Source organism: Dermacentor variabilis, chromosome 8 (genome assembly GCF_050947875.1).
Source record: "Dermacentor variabilis isolate Ectoservices chromosome 8, ASM5094787v1, whole genome shotgun sequence".
Taxonomy (NCBI): Eukaryota; Metazoa; Arthropoda; class Arachnida; order Ixodida; family Ixodidae; genus Dermacentor; species Dermacentor variabilis.
This window is the reverse complement of record NC_134575.1, coordinates 149,922,785-149,939,218: the sequence shown is the minus strand read 5'-3', so window position 1 is coordinate 149,939,218 and position 16,434 is coordinate 149,922,785. Positions and strand designations below refer to the sequence as shown.

General features: G+C 50.1%; 1 protein-coding gene across 2 annotated transcripts in view; it reads left to right on the top strand.

Moving 5' to 3' along the window:
- LOC142590666 (uncharacterized) overlaps window positions 1-5,575 on the top strand; it is a 224,496-nt gene extending 218,921 nt beyond the window's left edge. The window contains exon 6 of one of the 2 annotated variants that reach the window (XM_075703067.1): window positions 5,419-5,575. In XM_075703067.1, coding sequence (XP_075559182.1) covers window positions 5,419-5,453 — 35 coding nt within the window. In that variant the 3' untranslated portion in view covers window positions 5,454-5,575. The remainder of the gene's footprint in view (window positions 1-5,418) is intronic. The other variant, XM_075703062.1, reaches the window with a different exon arrangement.
- Window positions 5,576-16,434: the final 10,859 nt, after the last annotated feature.

The window sequence follows — 16,434 nt, the reverse complement described above, 5'->3', positions numbered from 1 at the left end:
GGGCGGCTCGTGGCAGGAGAATCAGTGGCGGCATTATCGGAGCGTGCGGCATAGGGACGAGAAGGGCCACCTGGGGAGCGAGAGTAGGCAGTGTAAGTAGACCGGATCGGGGAACTCCAGCGACTGCGACAGTGCCGAGAAATGTGCCCAATTCGATGGCAGTAGAAACAAATGGGCTTGTCGTCAGCAGTGCGCCATTCAGATGGGTTGCGGAAACGTGGTGGGTAAGAAGACGCGGGACGGGGCGGAATGGAAGAAGCCGGGCGGGTATCAGGGCGATGGGCCGAGCAGGTGGTGTGAAGACCCATGTTTTCGAACTCCTGGCGGACAACTGCCTGGATCAGTGAGACCGTGACTGCAGATGTGTTAGTGGGACTGGAGTCGAAGGCAGCCGGATAGGCGGCCTCGATCTCACGCCGGACGATCCTGGTAACATCTGCAGTGTTGTTGGGACGAGGAGCGTCGGCACAGGAAGATGTCGCTGGGGTGTTGGGCAGACAGGCAAACTTCTGGTCAATACGTCGGCTTTTGGCGAGTTCCAGGCGGCGGCACTCTTTTATAACAGCGTCCACCGTCGCGACGTTGTTGCACACGAGCAAGTTGAAGGCGTCATCGGCAATGCCTTTGAGGATGTGGGAAACCTTGTCTGACTCAGTCATGTGGGTGTCAACTTTGCGGCACAGAGCCAAGACGTCCTGAATGTACGTGACATAGGGCTCTGTGGACGTCTGCACACGGCCGGAAAGCGCCTTCTGCGCGGCAAGGTGGTGACCGTAGGGGTTGCCGAACAAGTCTCGAAGCTGTGTCTTAAGGGAATCCCAACTGGTGAGCTCATCTTCGTGCGTGCGATACCAAACTCTAGGTGTGCCACCGAGGTAAAAGACTACGTTGGCGAGCATAATAGTAGGGTCCCACCGGTTATTGCGGCTGACGTGTTCATACAGGCTGATCCAGTCATCGACGTCTTCCCCATCTTTGCCTGAGAATACGCCAGGATCACGGGGAGCGGGGAGAGTGATGTAGGTCGTCGAAGTGGCAGCAGGTGTCGGAGCCGGCGGAGTCGGGTTGTCGTCGCCGGGAGCCATGAAGGAAGGCTCGACGTACCGTCCACTGCGAAACCCCGTGACGAGGTACAGGGAACGTCCACCTCCACCAGATATGTTACGTAGGAAGACACCGACGAAAAGCTATTTACAAGTATATTTACAAGGCTACAAGGCAATACGCTGCGCTTGGCCAAGAGACAACAGCCCGCGCTAGCTTCTAATCGTCGTCGTCGTCTTCACACTGCTCGCCTTTCGTGATCGCACATATTGTGCCGTAGCACTATATATATATACAGACACATACATAAATGACTATAACAAATTTCACAGAAGTGTACAACAAACACAAGTTACCATCAGGAAACGTTCTTTCTTTTTTAGAAATTAGTTTACATACTTGCAAATACATATGTGCGTCCAGGTTAAAAAACAGAAAAAAAGATAATCTGCATATAGATTGCTGCTTTCGTGACAGACACCTCGGCAACGTAGCCCAGGGCGTCGTCACATCCTCGAATTTTTTTTCTTTCGCGAAGACGCCCTTTACAGCATCCAGTTTACAACCCAAACCATGCCACGAGGTCCGGGCACAATCACTGCCGCGGAAACCTGGATTGTAGGAATAATAGTTACAAGTGTGAACGTATAAACGCAACGAAAGTACATGATTAGTTCTGCGGAACTGTTAGAGCAGTTAACAATACACATCTATAAGAACAAATCCAATATTTTAGTTTTGTTTAGAGATAGCACATCAACATTTTGTTGGTTGAAATAGTTAAGTAGGGAAGGTATTGTATGGTTAAGGCGTTGGCAGCCATAATTAGTACGTGAGAAAGGAATCTGCCATAGTGCCTGGTGACGATATGAATATGTACTTCTATTTTGTTGTAGAGTTGCCAGGGTTAGGAATGAGTCGAGTTTTCCCTGCATAGCATTTCTATAGCTTAGTAACGTTTTGAATTTATATGTGTAACGGGCTCTGATTATTCTGTTTTGTCGGAAAAGCTCTTGCTTATGCTCGAAAAAAGAAACGTTCGCTATCGCCCGAATTGCTTTCTTTTGAAGTATTTCCAGCATGTGAATATCTTGCGCTGTAGTGTTACCCCATATAAGTGAACAGTAACTGACGTGTGAATGGAAAAGAGCATGATAAATAAGACGCTTAACTTTAAAAGGTAGTGCACTTCGATTCCGATTTAACACACCAACAACTTTTCGTACCTTTGAGCAAACATGACTAACGTGTTCATTCCAGGACATATGCGCTGTGAATATTACGCCTAGGGTTTTTATAGATGACGAAATGTTAATTTTATACGGACCCAACACAATACTATCTGGCAATGTAGTAGAACTTCCCGGAGCATGAAAAATAACGCAGTTTGTTTTGGTTTCATTGAGGATGAGGCCGTTTGCCTTAGACCATGCTCGAAGTCCATAACAAACGGAGCTTGCTATAGGCGTTATTTCTTTTAAATCATTACCGGTTTACCGGTAAAGATTTAAAGTTCCTCTGTAGGAACTGTCACGCAGTCAGCAAAGGCGTTCCTAGTGTTACGTAGTGTCACCGTACAATCCTACGTCACACAGTGTACAGTCACAATTTGTCAGAAAGTCCTGTGTCTTTCAAGTACCGCAGCAGTGCCTTCATAGCGGATCGCGCTGATGTTCGCGTAGGCCAGTTTCCATGATCTTATTTTCGGTCATTGGGCGCTTTTCCAGTTTGTCTAGGGTGGCTGAGAAGACTGTTCTTTTTACGGGTTGAAACGAGAGCACTGACAAAGAAGGTGCTCGATTGTTTCATTGCACCCGCAGAAGTCACAAAGTGGGATGTTGGCCACTCCGATAAGAAAAGAGTACGCATTTGAAAATGCTACTCCAAGCCACGTCGTGGAAGCTCGGGCGGAATACGGAGCTGTAAATTAGGGTCCAGGGTATGCAGGCGTGCACTTGTGAATTCGGATGAATTCCATTGAGCTAATGTGAGCTCACGCGCAAGTGCGGAAAGTTTTTTCGCTACGTCGGCTCTCGAAAGAGGAATGGCAACGCAGTTGGCACCGTCATGGGCAGATAGGGCAGCTGTGTCCGCTCGATCATTGTCATGTATGCCACAGTGAGTAGTCAACCACTGATATATCTTGTCCTTCGTCAGCTATGCTATGGTGGACTTCTCTTATCTCTGCGACGAGCTGCTCGTGTGATCCATGGCGCAGTGCTTAGAGTACACTCGTTAGGGCTGCCTTAGAATCACAGAAGACTGACCATGCATGGGGTGGTTCCTCCTGAATGAAATGAAGAGCCGCACGCAGGGCTGCCAGTTCAGCAGCTGTCGTTGATGATACATGTAACGTTTTTAGCTGTATTTTGACGGATCTTGTTGGTATCACCACAGCAGCAGCTAAACTTGCAGATGTGACTGAGCCATCGATGTAAACATGTACGCGGCGACTGTGCACATCATGTAAAAGTTTTAATGTGGCCTGCTTCACTGCAATTGACGGCATAATAGCTTTCTTCATGATTCCTGGGATGGTGAGGCGTATTTGAGGTCTGTGCAGGCACCATAAAGGTCAGGATGATCTTGCTGTTGGCATGTAGTTCGATGTAAATGAGGTACGATTGGCGTCAGAATCGGGTACGATCCTAAATCCGCCTTACCATATCGTCATCGGCATTTGGAAAATGGCCGCCTCGTACGCGCTTCTAGCCTAGCTGTTGTAGCTTCCTCCATGTGCATACCTCCATGTTGTACGTGTAACCAGGCGCTGGTGTAACCTAGTCTACCGCCCGTCTTCCCGTTTTCCGCGTTTATTCAATCGGCATGGAAGTGCCGACTGCGAAGACACGCCGGGTCCACCATGATGTCGCATTTAAAAGGAAAGTTATGTGCGCGGAGACGGACGTAAATCGGGCCGCATCACGGGCCTTCGGAGTTCCCGAAACTTGCGTGCGGTACTGGCGTAAATAGGAGAATATTTTCGCCAGAAAAGCAACAAGGAAATGTTTCAGTGGACCGAAGCAGGGCCGCTTCGCCGAAATAGAAGGGCTGCTCGCGGAATACATGTAAGAGCAGGGAGCGGCACCGCGGCCTGTGACGACCGATCTGCTCAAAGTACGGGCGATGCAGTTAACCCTAAAGGAAGGGCTAATGCGGAGTGACTTCAAAGCAAGCAGGTGTTGGCTATCAAATTTTATGAAAAGACTTTTCGAAGGCGGACAGGGATATGCCAAAAATTGCCCGAAGAATATGAAGGGAAATTGTACAGTTTTCAGCGGTACGTTTTGAAGTTGCGCCATAGAAACGGCTACCACTTCGGACAGATTGGAAATGCCGATCAGACGTCGCTCTACTTTGAACTGCCTGCCACCAGAACTGTTGAAAAGAAAGGGGCGAAGCAAGTGCGCGTTTTTTCTTCGGGCCACGAAAAAACTAAAGTCACCGCAATGCTTTGTTGCCGTGCGGATGGGCACCAAGCTGCCCGCATACCTTATCTTCAGGCGGAAGGCGCTCCCAAAAGGAATCGTGCTTTCGAGTGGTGTGACTGTGCGCCCAAATGAAAAAAAGAAAAGGTTGGATGACCACGGACTTGGTCGCTGCCTGGATTGATGACGTTTGGCGGAAGAGACCCGGCGGCTTTTTCGATCTGCGCGGGAGGCTTGCGCTCGGCGCGTTCAGGTGCCACCTTGACCAGCGCATCAAGGACAAGCTGGCTGCATGCAACACCGACCTTGTCGTCATACCCTGTGGCATGACATCGCAGCTCCAGCCGCTCGATGTTTGTTTGAACAAGCCAGGGAAAGATAGAATTCGGGCGCCCTACACAGAATGGCTTGTCAGCGGCTGCCACACGCCCGCCAATAAAATGAAACATGCCTCGTTGCAGGACTTTGGTAGATGGGCGAAAGATGCATGGTGCATGATCCCGTCTGCCATGGTCAACAAGGCCGTTAAAAAGTGCGGGATTTCGAATGCCATGAACGGCACCGAGGATGAAATGCTTTGGTCTGTTGATAGCAATAAGGAGCTGTTTGCTGGCGACGACGAGTGATATCTATTGCCCCACGCGAGTCGTACCGGCGCAGTGAGAATCTTGGCGGCAAGGAACGCCACTTCCATTTCTGTTTTTATTCATCGCAAGTTTAGTGTATTGCGAATAAATGTTTTTTGTTCCAAATGAGAGAAAATAGTATTTCTATATGAGAGCACGAGTTGCGCGGCATTGTACTATTTTTTTGGCCATGGAAAACGGGTGCGTGGTACAATGGAGGGCGCGTTAGAATCGAGTAAATACGGTAAATGTCTGATGGTCGTGTGTTCGCAACAGTAGGAACTGCAACAATTTTTTATTTTTTGCTTTTGCACTTGCAGTAAGCCAGCCGTCCCTCCAGCCAGCGAGCCAGTGATCCAGCCAGTGACTAGACCAGTAATTCAGCCAGCGACTAGACATGTGATTCAGTCAGCGACTAGACCAGTGATCCAGCCAGTGACAAGACCAGTGACTCAGTCCCAGCGACTAGGCCAGTGATCCAGCCAGCCAGCCAGGCAAGAATATAAGTTGGGCTGCATGAGCTTCTTCGGCAGGGGCTTTGGGAGAGGGTTCGCTGCTTTTTTACTGAAATCACTTTTTTTACTTGCTTCGTGTTAGCTGGCATATTCTGTATGCACTGCTCAAGTAGTCACCATTTTCTTGCACCTAAGCATGCGTAATCACCTTTTCGCTTCGGCTGTGTAAAAATTATGTCGCCTTGAATGTGCAGGGAAAGCATGTTTTATTTAATGAATGTTACTTGCAGATGACTTTGCTGATACAGCGTCACTTCTTTTCTTGGTCTTCTGCCTCAGAATGTCTAGCTTAGCAGCAGCTGTAACAGTGCTGTGGTTTTGCAGTGTCCGAGTCTCCTTGAAAACATCTAACAATGCTTTCCATGCAGTGACCTTATCATTATCATCAGCCTGGTTACGCCCACTGCAGGGCAAAGGCCTCTCCCATAATTCTCCAACAACCTCGGTCATGTACTAATTTTGGCCATGTCGTCCCTGCAAACTTCTTAATCTCATCCGCCCACCTAACTTTCTGCCGCCCCCTGCTACGCTTCCCTTCCCTTGGAATCCAGTCCGTAACTCTTAATGACCATCGGTTATCTTCCCTCCTCATTACATGTCCTGCCCATGCCCATTTCTTTTTCTTGATTTCAACTAAGATGTCATTAACACGCGTTTGTTCCCTCACCCATTCTTCTTTTTTCTTATCCCTTAACGTTACACCCATCAGTCTTCTTTCCATAGCTCGTTGCGTCGTCTTCAATTTGAGTAGAACCCTTTTCCTAAGCCTCCAGGTTTCTGCCCCGTAGGTGAGTACTGGTAAGACACAGCTATTATACACTTTTCTCTTGAGTAATAATGGCAGTGACCTAGTATGTGGATAAAGCACAATAATGCATGCAGCTTGGTGTGCGGAAGCTACCTTTGTAGGAGCTGAGATGGGAGATAATTTCAAAGGTCTGTTATGGAACTTTTTGTGATGTAACCCATTCTTAAAAACCGAATATGTAGCTTGCCACCTCGTAATGTGAAAAATATTGGGAGGTCTTTAATCCGTGCAGAATTAATGTTCCACTTTCTGAAAGTACTGTTAGCTGGTGAACTTTTTAATTAGCATGCTGGAATGTTCCATGTTTATTCTAGTCTGATTCCTCCGCAATCAAGCTTGTGTATTTGTCCTTTTTTTGCCACATTGCATTGTTCCTTTAGAATAAAATTTTCCTTCTACTCATTTTGTTTTAACATACTTGTGACATGTTTTACGGCTATCTCTTGTGAGGTGTGTTAAAAGTGCTCACAGTCATCACCTGTAACAAAAGGCGCATATCTAGAAGCGTAACATCTTTAGTTATAGCCTACCATAAAAAGTGTCCATTGAGGTGAAGTCATGGTCGACGTTCTTACCAAGTAGTGCTCTAGAAATTTATTTTCAGTTTTTCATTTGTAATTCCAGTCTACTTAGTGTTCTGCATACTTGTGGTTTTCTGTGATACTACATTGTTGATGTATCTAATACTTATTCCTCTAGTGATTTAGCCAGTTTTAAGGTACTTCAGACCTGTCTTTTTGGTAGTGTTCCTTTTATCATTCTCTGAAACAAAAAGTTAGCAAATCTTGAGAAGCGTATTTCTGAATATAACCTAGTCATGACAAGTGCCTGTTATGGTTAGCCTATACTTTTAAAAGCAATAGTGAAATTTTAATAATGGTACTGAACTGATTAGTTATCGATGTAAGCAAGAAGGGGGTATCTTGTTTCAACATATATCTTAATGTATCACATTTTATGTTCAACACAGTACCATGTGTGATAGCCTTGCACTGGTTCTTGAATAAAAGAAAGAAAAGATTCAGATCTGTCTTGTGCATTCAGCATAGGAGGCAGTGCAATGGAGCTGCTTCTATGCCAGCATGTCTGAAACATTACTGCAGTGTATATCCAATTTCTTTACTCATTGTACCTTGACACCAACCACGACCGGCTTTATTACTTAAGTAATAAAGCCGGTCGTGACACCCACAAATACACTTTAATAGTTTCGTACTTTCACAAAGCAACACTTTCATAGACACTGAGCCGGCCACTGGCAGTACGCACTCAGGCACGTACCCAGGATTTTTTTTCGGGCGGGGGGGGGGGGCAGCCCAAGGTAAGTTTTCTATGCAAATGAGGAGGGGGTACCTCTACTACTACAAATATGAATAACGCCCGCCATTCGCCATAAAGACGCGTAAACCCGCAACAGAGAAATGATATAAGGTGTTTCCCACAGGTAGTACGCCTGTGAGATACACCTCTTGTTTACTTGGTAAAGAAGGAACCACATCTAAAGGACTCGCGCAGGAAAGAAGCGCAGGAAGAACACTGCCAAGGACAAGTGAACAAACGAAAGTGCCAAATAAAGATTTTTATCATCATCATCATCATCATCATCATCATCATCATCAGCCTATTTTACGTCCACTGCAGGACAAAGGCCTCTCCCTATAATACATTTATATAGTAGCATACAACTTAAACAAACAGCAGTTGCCAACCAAGGCACACTGACTACGTGGGGTATTGTTACTAAGCCAGCCAATCACGGAAGCAAACAAAATCGTCGTCATGCGGCCTTTTCAAAATGGCGACGTACTTGATACCTCCGGAGCGTCTACTGTTCAGAAGAGTCTTTTCATCGATGGAAGCAATGAGGTGCGTAACAGACATGGACAAAGCGTATGGGGTCTGAGCATTTCACTCTTCGAAAGTATACCCGCCATGGTTGCTTAGTGGCTATGGTGTTGGGCTGCAAAAGACTATGTGTGGTTTTCAGCCTTTCCCGAAATATGAAGAATTTGGAGCCGAACTGCAGCGACTACGAGCAATTCGCCGGCGGGCTGAAAGAAGATACAGGAGAACTAAATTCATCCATGATCTCAGAGAGACAAGGAAAATGCAAAAGAAGATTCAACGCCGCATTGAGGCACTACAATCTGAAAGATGGAAACGTTTCTGTGAGTCGTTGGATACACGTCAGTGATTATCTCAGATATGGAGAATCGTGCGTGGACTTCGCATATCACCGCAGCAGTGTGTTCCTTTGAAATCCCTCGCTTTGCATTAAGGTAGCAGCGAAATTGACATTGCTGAATAATTTTCCTCAAGACTTGCCAGCTTGAAGCTCCAACGCGCACATACACGATGTGCCAGTCCTATGCCACGGGATTCCCACATGGATGTAATGTTTTCGGTAGCGGCACTGGCCACTTGCAGGCGCTATTCGTCACCTGGGCCGGACGGCGTTACCTATGCGGCGCTCGCCAGTCTTGGGCAGAAAGCATGACTCATGGTGCTAAACCATTACAACGAGTCTTGGCGCAACGGTTTGGTTCCACTTCAATGGAAATGCAGCCGGTTGGTTCCACTTGTCAAACCTGGTAAATCACCGTTAGATTTTTCATCGTACCGCCCCATCGCTCTGGCCAGTTGGATAGGAAAAATAATGGAAAGAATGATTTTGTCGCGCCTGGAATGGTACCTGGAAAATTACAACGTGTACCCAGATGCTGCGGGTGGCTTCCGGCGTGGGCGCTCATTCATAGTTAATGTCATCGATTTGGTCACGTTTGTTCAACAACAAAAACGTGTGAAACGACTCACTGCGGCATTATTCCTTGACAAAAAAGTTGCCTATGATAATATTGTCACGTGGTAGTGACGGTTAAGAAGGCAGCAAAACTGATTAACGAAACGAGCGTTTTATTGGGCTAACTTGTGCACTCGAAAACAGGCTACACTCAAAGAACAACGTTAGCGTCGAACACACTCGGCGATCGTCGAAAATCTGATCAGCGGGTCAAGCGCGTCGGCTTTTATGGATCAGTCGTGGAATGTTCCAGAGTAATCGCTGGGACCCGCATGCCTTCCACAAAGTTCTACGCCATTCGCGTCGTGCATACATGCAATCAGATTACACAAGGTTCGGCGACAACAGACAGTGGATGGAATCATCGATAACATTCCAGAAACTTCCGACACATGCAAGCGCGTCCTGCGCTGTGTGATAACATTTGTTAGGCGGTGAAACGTGTCGCCAAGAAAAACAAGTACACGTGTCAATACCCCCATCTTAAAAAGCGTCGACCCGATGCTGCAAACAAACCAAAGTAATGAAGAAAAGCACTCGTAGCAAAGAAAACAACAAAATAAGGAAGTTCGTCAGCGTCCGTAAAAGGGTTTAAGACGCACCACGTGGACCACTTCAGATCGTGCGCGGCGCCGCTGTGAATGCGAAATGCCGTCTGGCACGACCTCATTGTCCAGTGCGCCAATACGTCGGATGACCTTGTAGGGTCCGAAATAGCGTCGCAATAGTTTCTCACTCAGTCCTCGTCGGCGTATCGGGGTCCATACCCAAACACGGTCGCCGGGCTGGTACTCGACGAAGCGTCGTCGGAGGTTGTAGTGTCGGCTGTCGGTACGCTGCTGGTTCTTGATCCGTAGGCGGGCGAGTGTCGAGCTTCTTCGGCGTGCTGGAGATAGGTAGCGACGTCAAGATTCTCCTCGTCAGTTACGTGCGGCAGCATGGCGTCGAGCGTCGTCGCCGGGTTCCTGCCGTAAAGCAGCTTAAACAGCGTGATCTGTGTTGTTTCTTGCACCGCCGTATTGTAAGCGAATGTTAGGTACGGCAGGACGGCATCCCAGGTCTTGTGTTCGACGTCGACGTACATTGCTAGCATGTCGGCGAGGGTCTTATTCAGGCGCTCCGTAAGACTATTCGTCTGTGGGTGGTAGGCCGTTGTCCTCCTGTGCCTTGTCTGACTGTATTGCAGAATGGCTTGGGTGGGCTCCACTGTAAAGGCCGTTCCTCTGTCGGTAATGAGGACTTCTGAGGCGCCATGTCGCAGCAGGATGTTTTCGACAAAGAATTTCGCCTCTTCGGCTGCGCTACCTTTCGGCAGTGCTTTAGTTTATGCGAAGCGGGTGAGGTAGTCCGCCGCCACAACGATCCACTTATTTCCGGTTGTTGACGTCGGAAAAGGTCTCAACAAATCCATCCCGATGTGCTGGAATGGTCGGCAAGGAGGCTCGATTGGCTGTAGGAATCCCGCTGGCCTTGTCGGTGGTGTCTTGCGTCGCTGACAGTCTCGGCATGTTCTGACATAACGGGCGACGTCGGCGGTCAGGCGCGGCCAATAATACCTTTCCTGTATCCTCGATAGTGGCCGGGGAAATCCGAGGTGCCCAGGAGTCGGATCGTCATGCAGGGCTTTCAATACTTCTGGACGCAGTCCTGATGGGACAACAAGAAGGTAGTTGGCGCGCACTGGTGAGAAATTCTTCTTTACGAGTAGGTTGTTTTGAAGCGAGAACGAAGACAATCCTCGCTTAAATGCCCTAGCGACAACGTCGGTGTGCCCTTCCAAATACTCGACGAGGTTCTTCAATTCCGGGTTTGCTCGCTGCTGTTCAGCGAAGTCTTCCGCGCTTAAAATGCCAAGGAAGGCGTCGTCATCTGCGTCATCTTGCGGCGGCGAGTCAATGGGGGCGCCTGATATGCAATCGGCATCAGAGTGTTTTCGTCCGGACTTATAGGTTACAGTGATATCATATTCTTGCAGTCTTAGGCTCCACCGCGCCAGCCGTCCTGAAGCATCCTTTAACTTCGCTAGCCAACACAAGGCGTGATGATCGCTGACGACATTGAATGGCCTGCCATATAGGTAAGGGCGAAATTTCGTTGTAGCCCAAACGATGTCGAGGCATTCCTTTTTGGTTGTAGAATAATTGCCTTCCGCTTTTGACAACGACCGGCTAGCGCAAGCTATCACGTGTTCATGTCCATCTTTTCTCTGGACTAGGACGGCACCGAGGCCTAGGCTACTGGCGTCAGTGTGGATTTCGGCATCGGCGTCCTCGTCGAAGTGCGCAAGTACGGGCGGCGACTGCATGCGTCGTTTGAATTCTTGAAATGTGTCGGCATGCGGCGTTTCCCACTTGAACTCGACGTCACATTTAGTTAGCTGTGTCAGCGGCTCAGCAATGCGTGAAAAGTCTTTGACAAAGCGCCTATAGTAAGTACACATGCCAAGGAATCTACGCACTGCCTTCTTGTCGATGGGCTGCGAGAACTTAGCGATGGCAGCTGTCTTCTGCTAGTCGGGGCGCTTTCCAGACTTGCTGATGACGTGGCCTAGGAAGAGAAGTTCATTGTAAGTGAAGCGGCACTTTTCTGGCTTCAGAATTAGCCCTGATGACTTGATGTCCTCTAGTACTGTCGCTAGCCGCCTAAGGTGATCGTCGAAATTTCCGGTGAAGACGACGACGTCATCCAAGTACACAAGGCAGGTCTGCCACTTCAATCCTGCTAACACCGTGTCTATGACGCGCTGGAACGTTGCAGGCGGCGAGCACAGTCCGAATGGCATGACCTTGAACTCGTAGAGGCCGTCTGGCGTGATGAAGGGGGTCTTTTCGCGATCTCTCTCGTCGACTTCTATTTGCCAGTAGCCACACTTGAAATCCATCGACGAGAAGTATTTTGCGTTGCAGAGCCGATCTTATGCGTCGTCTATCCGTGGTAGGGGGTATACATCCTTCTTTGTGATCTTGTTCAGTCGGCGATAAGCGACGCAAAAACGTAAGGTTCCGTCCTTTTTCTTCACCAAGGCAACAGGGATGCCCACGGGCTTTTCGACGGCTGGATGATGTCGTCGCGCAGCATTTCGTCGACTTGTTCTCTTATAGCTTCACGTTCTAGCGGCGAAACTCGGTAAGGGCCCTGGCGGAGTCGTCGAGCGCACTCTTCGGTGATTATGCGATGCTTTGCGACTGGTGTCTGTCGAATCCTTGATTACGTCGAGAAGCAGCCTTTGTATCGTCGGAGCAAACTTCTGAGCTGTTCTTGCTTAATCATAGGGAGACTTGGATTAATGTCGTAGTCTGGTCCGGGAACAATGGTCGTCGGGGTAGACGTGGCGGAATCCGAGAGGACAAACGCATTACTGGTTTCCAGAATTTCCTCGATGTACGCGATCGTCGTGCCCTTGTTGATGTGCTTGAACTCCTGGCTGAAGTTTGTCAGGAACACTTCACTTTTCTCTCCGTGCAGTCGAGCGATCCCTCTTGCGACGCATATTTCACGGTCGAGCAGTAGATGTTGGTCACCCTCGATGACGCCTTCTACGTCGGCAGGTGTTTTGGTGCCGACGGAAGTGACAATGCTGGAGCGAGGCGGGATGCTGACTTGACTTTCGAGCACGCTTAACGCATGTTGACTACGAGTGACGGTTAAGAAGGTAGCAAAACTGTGATGAGTGAGTGAGTGAGTGAGTGAAGTAACTTTATTTTGGTCCAGAGAAGACGCAGGGAAGACCCCGCGCCACCCGGCTAGTCCCACGTAGGGACCGCCAAGCCCAGCTTGACGGCCCGATCGCGGGCACTCTGGACGGCCAGGGTTTGGTCGTTGAGTTCGGGGCTGCCCAAGAGCGCAGCCCACCTATCCTCGCTGAAGGAGGAGCCGATGGCTTCACACTCCCACAACACATGGTCCAATGTTGCCCTTAGTCCACAGGCAGGGCAGTCCGCACTGGAATACCTTTCAGGGTATATGGCATGAAGAGCCGCGAGGTTAGGGTATGCACGGGCTTGTAGAAGTCGAAGGGTAACCGCCCGCGCCCTACATAAGGCAGGGTGCGGGAGGGGGAAGACCCGTCGTGACAGATAGTAGTGCGTGGTGATCTCATTAAACGTAAGCAAGGGTTCCCCGCGGGGCTGGGCGACTGCTGAGGCGGCGCGGTCAGTGAGTCCTCGCGCGGCCTCGTGTGCGCCCTCGTTAGGGTTAGAGGGAGAACCCTCAATCGACCCCAAGTGAGCGGGAAACCAAATGAGAGAATGCGGAGAGATACTTTTGGCGCTTTGGAGAATGCGGAGGGCCTGGGGGGAGGCCATACCGGTTTGGTAGGCCTTAATGGCTGCCTTGGAATCACTATATATTGCCTCTCTGCGACCATCGAGCACAGCCAGCGCGATTGCAACCTGTTCGGCTACCACGGGCCTCGAAGTGCGTACCGTAGCGCAGCAAGTGAGCCTTGAATTGGAGTCTACGATGGAGACGGCGAATGCCTCTTGTTGGACATATGCCGCGGCATCCACGAAGCTTGCCTCAATGTGGTTATTGCAGACATGCTCGAGTAGAGCTGTGCCCCTGGCCCGACGTCTGCCGACGTTGTTTGCGGGGTGCATATTGCGGGGAAGGGGCGCGATGTGCAGGTGAGACCTGATGTCGCTGGGAATCCGCACGGCGTCGGGGCACTGGTCGACAGGATTGAGGCCGATCTCGCCGAGTAACTTGCGGCCCGTCGGGGTGCCGGATAGCCTGAGCAGCTGTGAGTACTCTTGTGCCTCGATAATTTCTTCGAGCGTGTTGTGGACTCCGAGCTTCAACAGGTTTTCGGTGTGAGTGCTTGCAGGTAAGCCGAGGGCGAGCTTAAAGACCTTTCTGATGAGTGAATTGAGCTTGTTCTTCTCTGCAACATGCCAATAATGCATTGCCGCCGAGTATGAAAGGTGGCAGAGAACAAAAGCATGTATAATGCGGATGAGGTTGTCTTCCTTGATTCCCCGGTGCCTGTTGGCGATCCTCCGAATGAGGCCGAGAGCACTCTCCGTCTTGGCGGTGATCTTTCTGAGTGCGGTTCCATTGGCACCGTTAGACTCGACATACATCCCCAATATTCGGAGTGAGTCGACTCTGGGCACCGGAGACCCGTCACCAGTGAAAAGCCGTATTTCGCTTTCGGACGCCGGTTTCCAATCACGATGGCCGCCGCCTCTGGGTCTTTTCTTGTAGAGAAGTAGCTCAGATTTCGATGGAGAACATTTGAGCCCAGTGGAGCACTCGGTCGCATCGATGGCACTCTGCATGGCGGCTTCAACTTGGCCGTCGCTCCCGTCGACGCACCAGATGGTAATGTCATCTGCGTAGATGGTATGGTTGATTCCTTGAATCTTCGTGAGCTCCTTAGAAAGTCCGATCATTGCGATGTTAAATAATGTTGGCGAGATGACTGAGCCCTGAGGCGTGCCGCGTGAACCAAGGGTGATCTCTTGCGAAAGGTATCCTTTGATCTTGAGCTTGGCAGTTCTCTGGCTAAGGAAGGATCGGACGAAGTCGTAGGTCCTCTTCCCGAGGCCGGCAATAGACTGGAGAACGAACTCGTGTGAGATATTGTCGAACGCCTGCTGCAGGTCTAATCCAAGGATGGCTCTGGTATCACCCGTGCTCCGGTCGATGATCTGATGCTTTATCAGCTTCATGGCGTCCTGTGTCGAGAGGCCGGCTCTGAAACCAATGATATTGTGGGTGTACATGTCATTGGCCTCGATGTGCACCTTGAGCCGGTTGAGCAGGGCATGCTCTGCAACCTTACCGACACACGACGTCAGGGAAATTGGTCTCAGATTCTCTATTCCTGGTGCTTTACCGGGTTTGGGGATGAGTACCGTGCAGGCCGCCTTCCACTGTGTGGGGACCTGTCCACTACGCCAGACTTCATTAATCCTCTCAGTGAGGAAGTCGATCGACTCATCATCGAGATTCCTCAGCATCCTGTTAGTGATGCCATCTGGGCTAGGCGCAGATTTGACGTTTAGTGAGAAGAGGACATCTCGGATCTCGGCCGCGGTAAAGTCCTGGTCCAACTCCGGCACCGCACACCCCGCGTAGTCCGGGAACTGGGTAGGGGCAGAGCTATCCGCGACCGGCAGGTACGTGTCTATGAGCCTGTCGACAATCAACTCGTCCGGGGTAGAGTCCGTAGCGAGGTGGATGGCTCGCGCGAGGGATCGTCTCTGGCTGGATCTGGTGCTGCCCTCATCGAGAAAGTGTTTGAGCAGACCCCAGCTCTTGCCTGATCTGAGCTGACCCTCGACGGATTCGCAGAGCTCATCCCATTGTTGCTTACACAGGTTCTTGCAGTGATGTTCTATCTCCCTGTTAACCTCCGAAACCTTCTTGCGGAGCCTCCTGTTATGCTTCTGCCCCTTCCATCTCGTGAGGAGGGCTTGCTTGGCTTCCAACAGGTGCGCCAACCTGCTATCCATCTTGTCGACGTCGAGTTCAGTGACGACCTCCTTGGTTGCCGCCGCGGCGTCATCCCTGATCCCTTTGCACCAACCTTCAAAATCTGTCCCGGCCATCGGTGCGCGCTCGGCTCTGATCTTGCGGAAAACGTCCCAGTCGATCAACTTGAATTTCCTTGTCTTATAGCGGGCAATCGGGAGGGAGACTTCGATGACGTAGTGGTCACTTCCGAGGTCTAGAGCCGTGTTTACCCACTTGACCTCCCCTACGTTCTTGACAAAAGAGAGGTCTGGGGTAGTATCCCGGCATGCGGAGTTACCTCTCCTAGTGGGGAAATCCTTATCGGTGATAAGGGTCAAGTTCACTTCCATCGCAGTCTGCCACAGTTCGCGTCCCTTGGGCGTGTCGTGGGTGTACCCCCACACCCTATGTGGGGCGTTGAAATCCCCGACGACTACAAGGGGGTGCCCACCGGCCAGGCTGACGGCTCTCTTGAGGAGGGAGTTCGCCCTCGCCCTGCGGTAGCTGGGGCTGCAGTATACGTTGAGGATAAAGAGGCTGTTTCTTCTGAGGCCCTTTCTGGGTGGGTTCATGAGGATTTCAGTCATGACGTACTCGATGCCATCACCAACTGCGCCGAGGTCGCGAGAGAGGCAATTGTACCTTTTGTTGACGAGGGTAGCAACTCCCCTACCTCCTGAATGTGAGGATGCTACCAGATAACCTGCGAGTTTGATAGGAGTACTAGTTGCAGCTTCCTGAATAGCGATGATTT